This window comes from Hypanus sabinus, chromosome 11, assembly GCF_030144855.1.
Source record: "Hypanus sabinus isolate sHypSab1 chromosome 11, sHypSab1.hap1, whole genome shotgun sequence".
Lineage (NCBI taxonomy): Eukaryota > Metazoa > Chordata > Chondrichthyes > Myliobatiformes > Dasyatidae > Hypanus > Hypanus sabinus.
Window position 1 is genome coordinate 50,959,109 of NC_082716.1, and position 18,040 is coordinate 50,977,148.

General features: G+C 39.8%; 1 protein-coding gene across 1 annotated transcript; it reads left to right on the forward strand.

Annotated features, from left to right (window-relative positions):
• Window positions 1-7,836: 7,836 nt before the first annotated feature.
• Window positions 7,837-9,682, forward strand: jun (Jun proto-oncogene, AP-1 transcription factor subunit). Its single transcript, XM_059984318.1, has one exon. The coding sequence runs from the start codon at window positions 8,096-8,098 to the stop codon at window positions 9,050-9,052; it is 957 nt and encodes a 318-aa protein (XP_059840301.1). The 5' UTR covers window positions 7,837-8,095; the 3' UTR covers window positions 9,053-9,682.
• Window positions 9,683-18,040: the final 8,358 nt, after the last annotated feature.

An 18,040-nucleotide genomic window follows, 5' to 3' on the forward strand; every position in this document is an offset into this window, starting at 1 on the left:
AAGCAGATTGGTTTCATTGAATTAGTCTTCTAATTTTATTGAATTTGTTATTAGTGAGGCATCTATTAATCAAGTGTAAGCACTGAGAAAAAGACACTGACAGAACTAACTTGTCCAGTAAACATTTACACAAGAGTTGCAGTATCTTAATCTTTTGAGCTCTGTGATAGTTCTTTCCAAGAAGCCAACACCCACCAAGCATGGGTGGTAGCCAACTAATATCAGTACTGCTTGCCAACCCTTGGACAGGGAAGTTAAATTTAGTTAATCAAATTGAATAAGGCCAACAAAGGAAATAATCACACCTATAGAATTAGACGATCTCATGGAAACCTGCAGAATATTGAAACATCCAGAGAGAGTGGACATTAAAGGAGGTTCCCAATAGTGGGAGAGTCCAGGCCCAGACTAGAAGGTACAGCTTCAGACTAGAAGCACACCTATTAAAACAGAGTTAAGAGTAATTTCTTTAGCCATGTAATTGTGAATGAGGAATTCAATGACACAGACAATTGTGGAGGCTAAGACATTAAGAATATTTAAAACAGAGGTTGATAGGTTCTTGATTAGTAAGGATGTCAAAGTGAAAGTGAGAAGGCAGGAGAATGGGGTTGAGAGGGAAATGAATCAGCCATGATTGAATGGCAGAGCAGACTCGATGGGTTGAATGACCTAATTCAGCTCCTAATGTCTTATTCTGACTGCAAATGATGTTTACCCACAGTGGTTCCCAAAACAATGGCATACAAACTTCAAAATACTTATCTTTGTTTTAATTTTCCACCTGCTTCCTTACCTCCGACACTTTCTGCCTAAGAACCTCTACAATATCTGCACTCCTTTATTTCTGATGCACTGCATATAGTAGATTTCCTTCACTCCATCATTAGCATCTGCATTTTCAATTACCCAGGAGCTAAACTCTAAAATTTCAGCCATAAAAACTGTATGACCTACCTGTAAGAAGCTGTAATCTATCTAATAAAAATCATTTTTTTCTGGCACTGACAAAACGGATTGTTTCGATTCTTATACTAAAGAGTGTTACATGAACGCAAGTTGTAGATGAGAGCATCAAGTATATCCTAGGGCAACCACTCACATTACATCTTGGTCTATTTAGTTTTAGGAGTAACCAATGACAACTGATTTATCCTACAGTAGCCCAACACCCGTGTTCTTATTCAACTTAAATATCCACTTTTAATAAGTTAACACAACGTATAAAACATTGCTCTATGCATTCATATAGTGTTAAGTAAATAAAATAAAGCAGCTTAAAATGGCCTTATTTCAGTTTGGAAAGAATAAATCAATTTCAGATTATTGGAGAAGAGAACTCATAGTGACATGCAAATAACTATAATACCCAGTATGCCACACTTTGATGAGTCTATATGCGATATATTAATCATTATAAACTGGGAGATTTAATCCATTAGAAAGATGAAAAATACTGTATGTAATATAAACACTAATAGCACTACAATACCTGGCAGTCAACATCAGCAACCTAACAATAAAAAAACCTTTAATAAACATTTAGAAAGGAACACGGGTATTTTCAAAAATTTCACCTGTACTAACAAATCCCACAGGGAGAAATGATCAACCCTTCAGAGGAAGAGCCTCGATGCAATGTGTTGACTATTCCCAAAGGTATTCAACGCTTCCAGAAAGTTGTTTTGAATTCTCAGCATCTGCATATTTTTGCCCCAACAAGTACCGTCTTACCTAGATCATTGTAAAACTGGTACACATTTGCTGAAAAGAAAGACCTGCATTTATAAAGCAGTTTCTTCAATCTTAGATTCCCCGCTCCCAACACCTTACAGATGTATTTTTCAGAAGTGTTTGTTGTACTGTAAGAAACATAGCAACAAATTGGCATTAAAATGCCTTAGGCAATTTGATACCATTCAGATAATCAATTTTACTGATAAATCATAGAAAAGTACAGTACAGGATCAGGTCACTGGGGTTACCTTGTCTTCACTAAGCAGCATGCCAATAGAACTAATCCTGCCTGACTCATGATCTATACAGTATCTCTCCATTGTCTGCTTGTTCATGACTGCTAAGTGCCTCTAGAAGGTTGCTTTCTTATCTTCTGCCACCACTCCCCATGGCGCTCAAGGCACCTACAACTCTGTGCAAAACAAAAATACTTGCTTTGCAAATCTCTTTTAAACTTTCCACCTCTTCAACCTATGCTCTTTAGCATTTGACATTTCCACTCTGGGATAAAGACTCAAAACATCTACTCTCGTAATTTTTTTAAAAACGTATTTCTATCAAGTTGACTTCTGATGGTCCAGAAATGATCCAAGTATGGCCAATCTCTCCTTCTAGCTAATAACTCTCCAATCCATGCAATAGCTGTTGAACCTCTTCTGCACCCTCAATATTCTTCCTGTAGTGTGACAATTTTAACTGTACACTATATGTTGATCGACTGATAAATATTGAACAGCAGAGATTAATAATTTGCTTATTAAAATACAGCCATGACATCTTTTACATCCATCCAAAGCAAAAAGTTACACAATTTAAGCCCATCCAAAAGGCAACGTCTCTGAGCTACAGTGGAATGTCAAGAAACTAGGAATTACGTCAATTATTTGTCATTTAAACCTCCAACCCAATCTAACCTTGTTTGGCCTCTTGCACTATTCCAACAAAGACCAACAAATTCCAGGAATGACACACCATCTTCCATCAGGACAGGCTCCATCCCCCAGGATTCAGTGAATTTAATGAATTTGAGTTAACTAGCCTTTCCAATTTGTATTCAACTGACCAGTTTTGATGCAGTTCATTAACCTAAGAAGTTCACTCAATCCTCCTCTTTCCCCACATCATACCTGACTTATTACATATTCCACACTTTTTGTGCTTCACTTTTCCACCAAATGCTGTGTTCTTTATCTAACAGCTTCTCTCCTTTATTCACATCACTTCATCCTATTAACGAGCTTTCACCACAATTTCTCAGTCATGTCAAGGTATTTCTCTTGGTCTCTACTCAAACATCTGATTTGTTCTCCTTGGCCCTTCCCCTTTCTCTACAAATTAGGAATGCAGATTTTATTATTTCCTAGAACTGATCAGAAGTCATAGCTAAAAGTTCTGTTTCCCTCTGAATATGCTACTTGACCTGCTGAACACATATCAAATACACTGTATTCAGTGCTCACAATATGATTGCCACCATACCGAAGTAATCAAACAGATTGGATAATCACTTTGCAGTATGACTTCATTCCAGCAGCAGGAGCAATCTTGAGCTTCTAGTTGTCGGTCACCTTAACTCTCAATCCTATTCCCACTTTGACTAGTCTGTTGTTTCCTACACTGTTCCAAAGAGATTCAAGGTAAACCTGTCACCTTCCATCTGGACAGGGGACAGCTTGTAGAACACATTATCAAATTCAGGTAACTTCCTTTCTCTGCAACAGAACTAGCCAGTTCTGGTGTAAGTTTCCCAGTTGCAGTATTTTTACAATTTTCCTCTCTCTCCTGTTGATGCTTGAATTGCCGGGCATTTTTGACAGTTGATTTACATTTCATAGCTCTTGCATACTTTGTCCTCTCTTTCCCACCCACCCTACTTCTCATTTAAACAGCAACTAGATGGCTTCATTGTTGGTGTTAAGTGGAATGGATTTCAGAATCTATTGATCTGGGGTTTTCACATACAACAGTCTCTACAATTTATGGAGAATGATGCGATGAACAAAAAAAAATCCAGTGAACAACAGCCCTAAGGGTAAAAGAGAGGTCAGAGGAGAATGACCAGACTGGTTCAAGCTGACAGGAAGGCGATAGTAACTCAAAAGACCATGTGTTACAACAAGGTGTGCTGAAGAGCATCTCCGAACACACATCAAACCTTGAAGTGGATGAGTTACAGCAGTAGAAGACCACATACACTCACTAGCAACATTATTAGGTACTGAGTGTATGTCTGTAGACTTCTGCTGCCATCCACTTCAAGGTTCAACCTGACATGTGTTCCGAATGCTCTTCTGCATAGTGCTGTTGTAACACATGGTTATTTGAGTTCCTTCCTGTCAGCTTGAACTAGTCTGGCCATGTTCCTCTGATCTCTCTCATTAACAAGACATTTCACCCTCAGAACTGCCACTCACTGGATGTTCGATTGTTTCTCACACCATTCTCTGCAAACTTTAGAGACTGTCATGCACAAAATCCCCAAGAGATCAGCAGTTTCTAAGATAACCATTATGGCACCAACAATCATTCCATGGTCATTCATTTCTTCTCCATTCTGATGCTTGGTCTGAATAACTGAATCACTTAGCCATGTATGCATGTTGTTATGCAGAGTTGCTGCCACATGATTGGCTGATTAGATTAGACAGCCAGTCCGTGTTGGTGCCACATGACTGGCTAATTAGACTAGACAACCAGTCTGTGTTGGTAGCATCTCTGGCTCCATCACACTGTACACTGGCATTCCACATGGCTGTGTGCTCAGCCCACTGCTGACACATGGCTGCATTGCAGGTCCAGCTCAAACTGAATAATTAAGTTTGCTGATGACACAACAGTGGTTGTCCTCACTTACAATGAAAAGACGGCATTAATCGAGGTGGTAGAGCAGCTGGTAGAGTGGTGCAAGCACAAGTTGAGTCTCAACGTGGACAAAACCAAAGAGGGAATGTGGACTTTAGGAAGTTGCAGGCCGAACATGTCTCATTACACATCCAAGGCTCCTCAGCGGAGACAAGCACCTAGTTTCTGGGAATGCACATAATGGACAATCACACCTAGTTCCTCAACACAACAGCATTTCCATTTCCTGAGGAGATTGAGGCAAGTCAGGCTCCCTCCCACATCTATTCTAACCAACTTTTATAGGAGCAATATTGAGTGTCCTGACCAGTTCAACATCTGGTACAGGAATTGCAAAGCATCTGACCACAGGTCACTATAAAGTATTGTGAGGACAACAAAGAGGTCTCTCTTCTACCCATCAGATATTTATCAGGAGTAGTGCTTATGCAGGGCCCTTAGCATTGTTGGTGATCACTCCCATCTGTCCAATCTCTTTGACCATCAGGTAATAGATACCATTGTATTAAGGCAAGGATGGGAAATAGCTTCTCTCCCACACCTCCAGTCCAAGAAACTACTGAACTTCTTGCCACCACCGAGGTCTCATTACATATGAAGAGCTAGTAGTATTATACTGTTTACTTTTTTACTTGTGTCAGAAATGCATCTTATTATTAATTTACATGCGGTAATATTACTTTATGTGTTGTGTGTGTGAGTTATATGTACTGTGTTGTGCACCTTGGTCCAGAAGAATGATGTTTCTTTTGGTGGTATACATGTGCACAGTTGAATGACAATAAACTGATCTTGAATGTACCCAATAAAGCAGCCACTGAGTGACGGCACATATAAACATACACATACAATTCTTTCTACAAGTACCAACTGACATATTGTGCAGTTCAAATATTTTCTGTTTTTATTTCAAATTTCCAGCATCTGCATTTTATTAATTTGATATACTGTAAGTATACTGAAAACTCCCCTTGTGGAGGGTGTGTGTGAGAGACCAAGAAAGATAAAATACAACTCACCTAGATGAAGTCCAATCTCTACATTTATAGTTCAGTGGCAAGGCTTTTTAATGAAGTTATTTAATCCTTCATGCAAATACCTAATGTTTCATGCTTGTACATCTGCAAATAACACCACACGGTGTTTTTCTCGTGTTAAGGTTAGCTATCAAAATTTTGGTCAAAACCAACATATCAAAATGTTTAACAATTGCTGAATTCACACTCATGAAAAAGAATGTGCAAAAGGTAACTCCATTTATTGAATTAAAACATTATGCACAGAAACTAAGTAGCACGAAAAATATCCTAATGTTTGAAAAGTAACTTCCCCCAATTAAAAATGACATCTACAATTCTACATTTTCAGAGCAACACCGTAACAAACAGTAAGGTCCTGCGTCTGATTCTTGTTATGCATTAACCCACTTATCGGTAAAGCAATGAAACTACAAATGTCTGGAACTCAAAACGAAAATCAAAGCTCTTTTCCTTGGTTGTTAACATGTTCATGAGTACAAGCACCAGACAAGATAGGTCGAGACTTGCATGTAACGCTTCACAGCAGAATTGCATGTTAATGTTTACGAGAACCATACTCGATTTACGGTTGAAGCTCAGATATTATTTACAAATGGTTAAATACAGAATCATCACGAGTTTATCCATATAAATAAAGATATATTAGCTGTTTGCTCACCCTTATTCTCGCACACCACTGCACAAGAATACTCCAACCATAAAACAAACTTACTATTTCTAAACTCATTAATCCACAAACCTATACGGACACCGCATATGGATTTGGGTACTTGCACGCACTCAGAGTAAAGGCACCTTTATCCATTGGATTTTTACTGCGATCACAGAGCACAGCCTGTATTCGTATTCAGTGTGGGTCCGATGGCTCAAGTTTCACTGGATGGGAGAGTTTTTTTTTGGCAGTGTGGCTGCAAGCGAAAAATCGGTGCTCAGTTCCAGCAACAAGAAAAGAAACCCTGGGTGCACGAAATTTTCTAAGTGCTCCCTCCCTCCCGTGAAAAATTGCTCCAAGATCACGTTAAACAAGGCAGCTGGATGTGATGGGTTAATGCACCAACAAGCTTGCCACATAAACATGAGCACAAGGGAAGAAATCTCCCGGGACATCACTTATCGACAGCCACATGCACTTTCCAAAAGAAAAATCAATGTTCGCACAAATTGAAAGTGCAACCCATTCTCAAGCGGAACACAATGCGCTTCGGCATGTGTTTTTTTTAAACTTGTGATCCCCCTTCTTCAGTATCTAAAGGCGGGGAGGGTCAATGGCTTTCGCAGTTTATACCGAGTCCAGATCTAAACTCCTGTGACAGTCATAGAGGTAAATCAATGCCCCGCTACTGAAAGTGACCAAGCAAACACCAACTGTGACCAGAGGCTCGGACCCGGCTCACACGAACTCAGATCCATTTCACAAGCTCAGACGGTCAACTTTAGGTCAACACCGCCGCTTCCTCCACCACCCCCACACCTCCCCGGGAGACCCGCCTCCGCCTCGCAGCCATTGGTGGATTCCCACCACCGGCGCGCTCCTATTCGTTCCTGCAGCCGCCTGTCGAGGCCACCGCGATTTACCGTTGCCCCTCGAGCCCGCTGCCTGACAATCGGTGCCCGGGGGTTGGCCACTAACGCTTCGAAAAGTCCACAACAAGTGGCGGAGCGCGGTGCGAATGGACCTGCTAAGCAAACACCTCCGGCCTCCCGGCACTTCCGATTGGTGCACCGTCATCCCTAGTCGTATTTCTATTGGCCAACCCCACGCCAATCTACAATCGCCTTAAACATTTTAACTCTTCAGTCCGGCCTTCCGGCTGATATCATTATCATTTTAATAACAACTGGGTGAAATCTTTCGTTCTCTAAGACCCTGCGGAGGAGGGTTATGCTAATAATTCTCGGAAAAGCCGATAAGTATATTCACAACACTTCCCGCCATTCCGCTGACATACACCTTAAAGCGGGTAACCAGAGCTTCAAAATAAAGACGTCATCCCATGATCCTCTCTGCTTTCGCATTACCTCAGCCCGTCGTGCACCGCGTTAAGTTAGAATCTTCTGGGGTGTTGTTATAGAAACCGAACCCGACATGCAAATTTTCAAACGCCCATATGTAATATCCAGCCAATTGGAAATCGCCGAAGTGACATCATTGCTATTTCGGGTGTATTACCAGTTGCAGATAAGCCTGGGACCCACGCTGCAAGTGCTCAGAGTCGAGTGTGAAACAAGCAGAACGAACTTGGTAGTTTGCACACTTTTTGATCTGGGAGCTTTCTTACTGAAAACTGTTATAACTCCAGATTTTGAAGAGAAGATCAACTGACTTCCAAAAGTACATTACTGAACCTGCGAGTTAGTAAAAAGATTGCGTGGAAGCAGATCTGAACTCTTAAAAAACTCTGCTACATTTCTATTTTGTAATACTTCGCATCCAGAGTTTTTTCCATCGGTATTCTATGTCTACGAAGATGGAACAACCATTCTACCACGACGATGCACTCAACGCAGCTTTTGCACAGCCTGAAAATTCTGGTTATGGATATAGTCCGAAAATGCTGAAACAAAATATGACTTTAAACTTGTCAGATCCAGCCAGCAACTTGAAACCGCATCTGAGGAACAAGAATAGTGAAGGTATCTTAACTTCTCCGGACGTGGGACTTCTCAAACTCGCATCACCTGAACTTGAACGTCTTATAATTCAGTCTAGCAACGGGTTGATCACGACCACCCCAACGCCGACCCAGTTCCTGTGTCCCAGGAATGTTACGGACGAGCAGGAGGGTTTCGCTGAAGGTTTTGTCAAAGCTCTGGAAGAACTTCATAAACAGAATATTCTGCCTAGCGTGACTTGTTCAACTCAGTCTGTGAACACGCCGATTGCAGTCTCTGCCTCTCTGGCCAGTGCAAGCACTGTTTACAATTCGAATTTACACCAGGAGCCTCCCGTGTACGCGAATCTCAATAACTTTAATCCTAATACCATCACCACTCAACCTAACTACAATACTAATAATATGAACTATGCAACGCCTCAGCATCATGCTATGAATCCTCAAATGCCTGTTCAGCATCCCAGACTCCAGGCCCTGAAGGAGGAACCTCAGACGGTGCCCGAAATGCCCGGGGAGACCCCACCGTTGTCTCCTATTGACATGGAGTCTCAGGAGCGAATCAAGGCGGAGAGGAAGCGAATGAGAAACCGCATTGCCGCCTCAAAGTGCCGGAAGAGGAAACTTGAGAGAATCGCCAGACTGGAAGATAAAGTTAAAACCTTAAAGGCACAGAACTCTGAACTGGCATCCACGGCAAACCTGCTACGGGAACAGGTTGCCCAGCTGAAACAGAAAGTTATGAATCACGTAAACAGCGGCTGCCAACTCATGCTAACGCAGCAGCTGCAGACGTTTTGATTCGAGAGCGCAAAGGGAGAAACTGTTGGTGAATAAATGCGAAGAGGACTGCATTAAGTAAATCAAGCCAGAAGTAGTCCTGATTGCGCCCGAGCGCACATGCACGGAGGAAAACGTGGAGGACTCTGCTTGATGTAAAAAAGAACTCAGAATGACTGAAAAGCCGTTTGCAGAAGAAAAACATAAATATCGAGTCATTGATTTACTTTGACCAAGTCTTGCATGGACCGAAGCAGTTCAGATCATCCAGTATTACCGAATTTAAAAGTGCGATAGCATAGGTCGCTTCTGATGTAGTATAAAGTGGGGAAGGGCGTGGGAGGGAGTTAAGGGAGGTTATAAGCTTTGAGGCCGTCATGCCTTGAAAAATGTATAGACTATGTTTTGTTTTATGAAAAAAATCATTTTCTGTCAACAAAACATAACCGCTTCAAGCGATAGCCTTTGTAAGTTATTTTTTATGTTGCTTATTGGGATAGACCCCCAATATATTCGTGTAAATAAGAGATTTGGAGGACTGTAAGTTTACCATTTGTAATAAAGTATATAATTTTTTATGTTCGTTTCTGAGAACTTCTGGAAAAAGTTCAATTATATTTAAAACGTATGAATAAAGTATTTGAAAAGACATTCATTTTGTGCTCTAAACTTTGTATTTCGTGTTTGCGGTTGTACTGCAATGACCACAATCTGAATATTGAATATACTTAACATTGGAGGGGAAAAGAATTAGATGTGGCAAAAAAAAGGGCATACGTTATTTTTAAGCTAAAGTCAATGCTCGACCATTGACTTAAAATAAATTTATTTCCTATTGTTGTAACTAATAACTTACGACCTATAAACTTATGTGGTATTCACAGGTCGTATCAGAGAGGCACTGCAATCTGTATAACACAGTCGCGTTTGAATTTCTATAGCAAATAGTATTTGGGGTGGAACAGCTATAAATTTGATACAAAATTAAATAATATTGATAGTTAACTATGCTGGAGTTTATTTGCAAAATAAGCAAGAAGCTGCTATTTGTTGCCGTTTTTAACAATAGCTGAAATGGGTCAAATTATTTCGGTATTTAAAATTGTAATTCAGAGAGGAAGGTGTGGTTACGAAGTATGAATAAAGTCATAATCTTATAACTCGGAATAGTTACACTAAACTGCAGTGATAATTCTCAGTGAAGGCTGAACTGTCTGCTGTAACAACTATGCTGGGGCACTGGAAAGTACAATGTAAAGGGCTGTAACATTTTCATTGAAGTAATTATCAAATAAACTTTTAGTAACTAAAGGATCTGAAAAAATGTTGAGTATCATCAATCGCAACCATTTGAGAAACAAATATTCTATTTGTGAATTAAATTTCAGTTGATTGGGATTGTTGACCCTATATAAACAAATAGGAAAAATGAGCAATTTAAAATGCTAGGTTTCATTTAAAAACTGCTTCAAATAAGGTTTACTAAATCTGACAGGTGCTTCTTTATGGTCTATTCTGTACCCCCATTATGGATTGAGAATATCTGTTTTATTCAAATAATATTATGATTAATTGAAATCGTCAACCTACCGGAATCAAGATAAAATAATGCCTTCAAAAGATCAAACGACACAATATTATTTAGACATAAATTAATTATTTTAATTCCATGCTAATTTGTAGCTGGAGCAGTAGTTACTTCGCGTTTCTAACTAAGAAGTATTTACATAGTTTAGCTAATGTTCGGTATGCTCATATGGTATTTTCTAAACTTTCATTAACTGTACATAAAAAAAGTGTAAGTGTTTATTTCCAAGGGCGCGTCCATTTGGAGTTTAATGCTCTTTGAAGCTAACATTTTAAACATAGATCACCTATTAAATTCAATTGCTAGCCGCAATTAATCACAGAGGCTCTACAAAGAAACAAAACATATCCAACCTGTAAATCTCTGATTACCTCTGTAATTTAAAATGAGCCAATCCGTACTCTGGGATGCGCACTGAAACTTGTTGCAGTTTGAGTCCTCTCTAATCGTGAGATTTTCTCTCCAAAAGTTACACGGTACTCCAGCACCATTCAATATTGATTACTTTAAACTGTAGTACAAACAGTGATAACGCCGGAAATATTGATCTACAATACATTCAGGTTTCTGTTAAGTGCAATGTAAATATAAAAGGCCCGGGAAGCACGTTAGTTTAAGATGGGAGTTACTCCCATGTAAGGAATTTGCGCGTTTTTAATTCGCTTTCTCCAAGCCACTGGAAGGCTTTGCGTGCTGAAGACGTGCTGACGTAAAGCGGCTGCCAGACCACCCGGTCAGGAACGTGGGAAGTTTGTTTCCAAATATGGAAAACGTGGTGATCTCAGCGTCTGAACTTGCGGAAGAGTGATGTCACATTCGGGGTCGCCAGGTAGGTGGGGTTTTATGGGATGATCAAAAGTCCCGCGCAGTGTGTGACTGACAGTTCGAAGTAACCTGGCTGCGAAAGACAACTTAAAATAACACACCTGCATAACACCTCAAGGAGCTGGCAAGAAGCTTCAGTTCAAGCAAGCGGCATATCAGAGCCCGACTTTCCATTTGAACCCTCGTAACACAGCCAAAGTGACGCTTTTGTCATTTTAATGCCCACAAATTATTGTACCAGTAAACTAGTTTTTCTATATTTTCCCTCGCCTGTTCGACTACTTTAGCATTCCAACAAGCATTGAAACGTTACCAGAAACAAATCCTAAACAGTGTTGTTTTGTTCTGCTCGGTGTCATTGGAAACGCCCTTCTATTGTTATCTAGTTTTCAGCATTGATGAAGTGCACAGCAGAAAACATCCCGATAATAGTGTTGAAACACATACGTTTCGTCCGAGATGTAGATACGATAAAAATATGCGTGAAATTAAAAATTAAAATTCAAGTTATTCCATATGAAAAATGCACGTTGTGATTACACTGCAACAAGTTGTACAGTAACCTAAGCCAATTTTAAATACAAGTAAATCGTTGAACATTTAGAAAACAGACGAGACCCATTTGAACTATCTACTCAGCTATCACCTTTTGTGCCTTCCAGGCTTCAGCTAGACCCAGCCATTAGTTTCTCAAAACACACTTGAATACGTTTATGTCAATGTAATGTGGGTTTCTGCTTATAATCCTTTAAGGAAATGAGATCCAGCCCCCCATTACACTTTGGATGATTTCTTTCTCCTTGAGTCTCCTTTGACCATTCTATGTCTTCACTTTAAATCTTTAATCTTGATGTTTAAATTCATTACAAAATGAAATAGGTCATTCCTATTTGCTTTATCATTAACACCTTCCCTTAGCAACTTTTTATATAGTTAACTACATTTCACCTTTAGAAAACAAAACACCTCAGTTTATCCACTCTTCCCTCATTCCTTCTACCTTCCAATCCTGAAAAATATCCTTGCAAGTTTCCTTTGTATCACTTCCAATCCAATAACATGTCCTGCATTGCTGTGATCCAAAACTGTACTCAGGTTGTGGCCTTCAAAGTATCATACAGTTCCAGTGTAATCTGCTTGTTCTCATATTCTGCCCTTGGTTCATAAAGGAAGTTATTTTCTGCCTGATCATGGAAAGATTAGGGACCTGTGAACATACACTCCTAGATCCTTTAGTTTCTCCACACTACTTACTATACTTACACATATTCCCTTGTATTGTTGACCTGGAAAATGCATTACCTCACGCTGAGCCACACTGAATTGGATTTACCATTTTTTTTCCAGCTGACAGGGCAGATCACCTACATTAGCCTTTGTCCACATGGCCAATTCTTGTGTCATTTGTAATCCTCTATTATACCCCATACTCTTAAGACTAATGTGCCACATTAGGGAAAGGTAGTGAGCCCTGTGAAGTCACACCATTTAGAATCTTCCAGTAGAAGACACCAGTCATCAACTACCTATAGAAAAAGAAAGAGGTAATGTTTCTTGAGAAACTGGGAAAGGGAGAAGCTACAGGGTGGAAGTGGGAGTAACAGAAAGGAGAAAGGGTACATCATGGACTTGCTAAGACCAAAGGCGTTAATGGTTCTGTGAATAAAGATTTTGCACAACGGGATGGTGAGCCTATAGGGTTTGATAAGAACTAGAGTGATGATACATGGTATCTAGTGAAAATAGTTTTGTTTATATCCATGCAAAATGGACACTCATCTCTATTCTATTCCCCATGCCACCACCAAAATACTTGTACACCATTTTATATATTCTCACACCAGTCATATTCTCATATAGGATATCTGTGACATGTAAAACATGTCACATATATAGTACTGTTCAAAAGTCTTTGTTAAATATATATATATAGCTAGGGTGCCTAAGTTTTTTGCAGAGTACTGTATATAAAATAGATAATGCATTAAGTAAGTCTCCCAGGAAATTTCGGGATACAACACTTCAAAGGCACAGAATGCAATGTTCATCAGAAGTTTCAATAAAGGATCAACCCATTCCTTGTTAGGATGTATGTACCTGAAAGTACTACTGAAAAAATAGAGATATTTAAGAAAATATTTCAGTCAGAGTATTTAACAATATAGTTCAGTTGAGGTAAAGGCACGAGTATTAAATAGTTTGTGTGGAATTGTTAAATAAGGTTGCATCTGAATAGGAGATATAAGCTATTTTAGAGTTCTATTCAGCAGCTGTTTCTTTTTTAGAACCACAACAATAAGTAATTAAGCTTTTATGGAAGATGTATTTCATTTCTTAATTGTGTGACATGTATCTAGATGTTACATTGTCTTTATAGAAGCAAAGGCCTTGGATTAACTTTTAAAGGGCAACAATTATCCAAGTACCCAAGGAGAGCAGCATGAGCTGCCTCAACAACTATCATCCAGTAGTACTCATATCTACAGTAATGAAATGCTTTGAGAGGTTGGTCATGACCAGGATCAACAGCTGTCTCTGGAAGGACCTGAACCCACTGCATTTGCTTATCGCCACAATAGGTCTACAGCAGATGCGATCCCATTGGCTCTCCATGCAGCCTTGGATCACCTGGGCAATGCAAATATCTATGTCAGGATGCTGTTTATTGACTATAGCTCAGTGTTTATCACCATCATTCCTACAGTCCTGACCAAAAAGCTACAGAACCTCTGTACCTCACTCTGCAATTGGATCCTCGACTTCCTAACCGGAAGACCAAAATCTGTGCGGATTGGAAGTAACATCTCCACCTCGCTGACAATCAACACTGGCACACCACTGCTCTACCCTCTTTACACACAACTGTGTGGCCAGGCAGAGCTCAAATTCCACCTGTTAATTTGCTGATGATACAACCATTGTTGGCAGAATTTCAGGTGGTGATGAAAGGCCGCACAGAAGCGCGATATACCAGATAGTTGAGTGGTGTCATAGCAACAACCTTGCAGTTGATGTCAGTAAGACGTAAGAGCTGATTGTGGACTTCAGAAAGGGTAAGATGAGGGAACACAAACCAATCCTCACAGAGGGATCAGAAGTCCAGAGAGAGAGCAATTTCCTGGGTGTCAATATCTGTAAGGACATAATCTGGATGCAATATATCGATGCAGCTATAAAGAAGGCAAGACAGCAGCTATATCTCATTAGGAGTCTGAGTCAGGTTTAGTTTGTCAACTGAAACATTCAAAAACTTTGAGAAATTTACCGAGGAAAGCATTCTGACAGTCTGCATCATTGTCTGTTACAGGGGTGGGGGGGGGGGTGGGGGAGAGGGGGAAGCAACTGTACAAGACCAAAGTAAGTTGCAGAAACTTGTAAAATTAGTTTGCTCCATCATGGGTATTAGCCTCCATAGTATCCAAGACATCTTCAAGGAGTGGTGCCTTAGGAAGATGGCATCCATCATTAAGGAATTAAGGATCTCCACCACCCAGGACATGCCCTCTTCACACTGTTACCATCAGAAAGGAGGTACAGAAATCTGAAGACACCCAATCAGTGATTCAGGAACAGCTTCTCTCCCTCAGGCATCTGATTTCTAAATAGACATTGAACCCATGAACACTAAACTACATTTTTATTTCTGCTTTTTTTTTGCACTAGTTATTTTAACATAACTATTTAATAGACATATATATACTTAATGTTCTTCAGTTTTTTTCTCTATATTTATTTATCATATATTTCGTTGTACTGCTGCTATAAAGTTAGCACACTTCACGACATATGCCAGTGATACTAAATCTGATTCTGATTCTGAACTTCTCTCTCAGGACATCACAAAGATTTTACAGTTAATTATGTATTTTTGAAATTTACTCACTGTTCTCAGGTAGTAAACACATTTACATTGATCCCTGCTGCTTTTGTATTCTTCTTGGGATTTGGTTGTTACTTGTAAATACACTTTAAGGACTCTGTCTTGTTATTTCATGTTCTCGCTCTTTATATTTGCACAGTTTGCATTTGCACAGTTTGTTGTCTTCTGCACTCTACTTGATCTTTCATTGATTCAATTACAGTTATTATTCTATAGATTTGCTGAATATGTCCTCAGGAAAATGAATCTCAGGGTTGTATGTGGTGACATATCTATGCTCTGATAATAAATTCTCAAGTAGTCTTATTGTGTAATTTCATCTTAAATTGGCTACACAGAGTTTTTCAAAAACATTTAGCTATGAATATGCTCTGTGAACCTTTCCTATGTTTTAGGAAGTTCGGCCAGTAGTGAATCAGAATCAGAATTTGGTTCTGTTATCACAAACAAGAGAAAATCTGCAGATGCTGGAAATCTGAGCAACACACATAAAATGCTAGAGAAACCCAGCAGACCAGGCAGCATCTACGTAAAAAAGTATAGTCAACGTTTCAGGCCGAAACCCTTCGGCAGGATTGGAAAAAAAAGCTGAGGAGTAGATTAGAAATGTTGGGGGAGGGGAGAGAGAGAAACACCAGGCAATACATGAAACTTGGAGGGGGCGGGATGAAGCAAAGAGCTAGGAATTTGATTGGTGAAAGAGACAGAAGGACATGGAAGAAAGAAGAAGGGGAAGTGGGGCAGGGGGGAGGAGCACCAGAGGGAGGCAATGGGCAGGCAAGGAGATAACATGAGAGAGGGACGGGGGATAGGAAATGGTGAAGGGGTAGGGAGGCACTACTGGAAGTCTGAGAAATTAATGTTTATGCCATCAGGTTGGAGGCTACCCAAACGAAATATAACGTGTTGTTCTTCCAACTTAGGTGTGATCTTGTCCTGACAGTGGAGGAGGCCCTGGGTAGACATATCAGAATGGGAATGGGAAGTGGAATTGAAATGGGTGGTCACTGGGAGATCCCGCTTGTTCTGGCAGATGGAATGTAGATGCCTGGTGATTCCACAAACTTCCAGTAATACCTCCACCTCATCCCACTTCACCATTTCCCATCCCCTTGTCCCCTTTCATATTATCACACTGAGTGTGTGTCATCAGGCTCCTGTGCTCTTTTGCATGTTTATTTCATGAAGCAGACATTTATTATGTATTCTGTTTCTCTAAAGTTGGCTGGAATCACTCTTGTTTTATAGTCTGGAGTCTAGCTGCACAAGCTGTGTATTCAAAACAATATGGGAAGGGAGGGGAAGTCCCACACCTATGGGCTTCAGTCTCCAGATCCATACTGGCACATTAGTGTCAACACAAACTCAAGAGTTGTTTGGAAGGATGCCAAGTGACAGTTTAACTGCACATCAACAATGCTATTCTGTATGGATTAGCTCCAAAAATAGATTAATGCACACAGGCTGTCTAGGCTTCATACTGCCATCAGCATTTTTGAGCAATATTTACATTCAATCTCCATATCTCATTGCCCTCCTAACAATTTCCCATTCTACCCTTTGATGCCATTCACAGCTGCTCTTTAGTGCCCTATCTGTTTCTGAGGGGGGGAAAAAAAACCCTGAGGGCCAATGTAAACTCAATATGCTAAACAGCCTTGTTCTAAGAGCAAATGTGAGCAATTCTTCTCTAGGTTAGGTTTAACTTTCAGGATTTTTTTTACTAGATCAGGATTTCAAGCCTGAAACACAAACACTATTCTATTCCATCCCCTATGGAAAATGGGAAGGGAAAGGAGAGGAGAATGTCAACAAGGAACCAAAGATGTATACACAAAGATAAGTAGATAAAAAATGTGTAGGCACAGCCTCAGAATTTAAGGATGTCCCTTTAGAACAGAGATGAGGAGGAATTTTTTCAAGAGAGGGAGATGTATCTGTGGAATTCAATGCCAGACAAGTGTGGAGGCCAAGCCATTGGGCACATTTAAAGTGAACATTGATAGGTTCTTGATTAGAGGGGGTATTGAAGGTTATGGAGTGAAGGCAGGAGAATGGGTTTGAGAGGGATAATAAATCAGTCAAGATGGAATGGAGGAGCAGATTTAATGGGCTGAATGGTCTAATTCTTTTCCTGTGTCTTATGGTCAAAGCCAGTCCACTATAGACACAGGGAAGAGGTGGAAAATATTTTCATGACATTTTGAAAATTTCTCAAAAAATTACTTAAGTATCCAATTTAACAAAACGTTTCACAAAGATCACTTCCACTGGTAATGAATAAAGAAATACATTCACTCTGTATCACTTTATTAAGAAGTCCTTACAATGCAGCAATGTTTGTGTCATAAATTCATCCAGTTTTATGTGCTATAGAATCATATGGGGTAAAGATTGTCTTTGATCACTAGGGCCAAGACTGTTCAAGAGCTTTGGCATTCACTTGTACTCATTTCCACACGTTCACTTTGTTTGGCTGACGCTTTCCCATGTATTTTTCAATGCTAACAACCAGAGAGACTCTTCCACTACAGAAAGAAAGCTGTGCTTATGCCAGCTCCTTAAAAGATCTGTCCAGTATAATTCTAATCCCATTTTTTTCTCTCCATAAATTTGACCATTCTGTCCATTTCTAATTGTCTTTTAAGTATTTTGTTAACATTCTTTTATCCCAACTCTCCATGTAAAAATCTTTTTTCACCTTTTCAAACTTGCT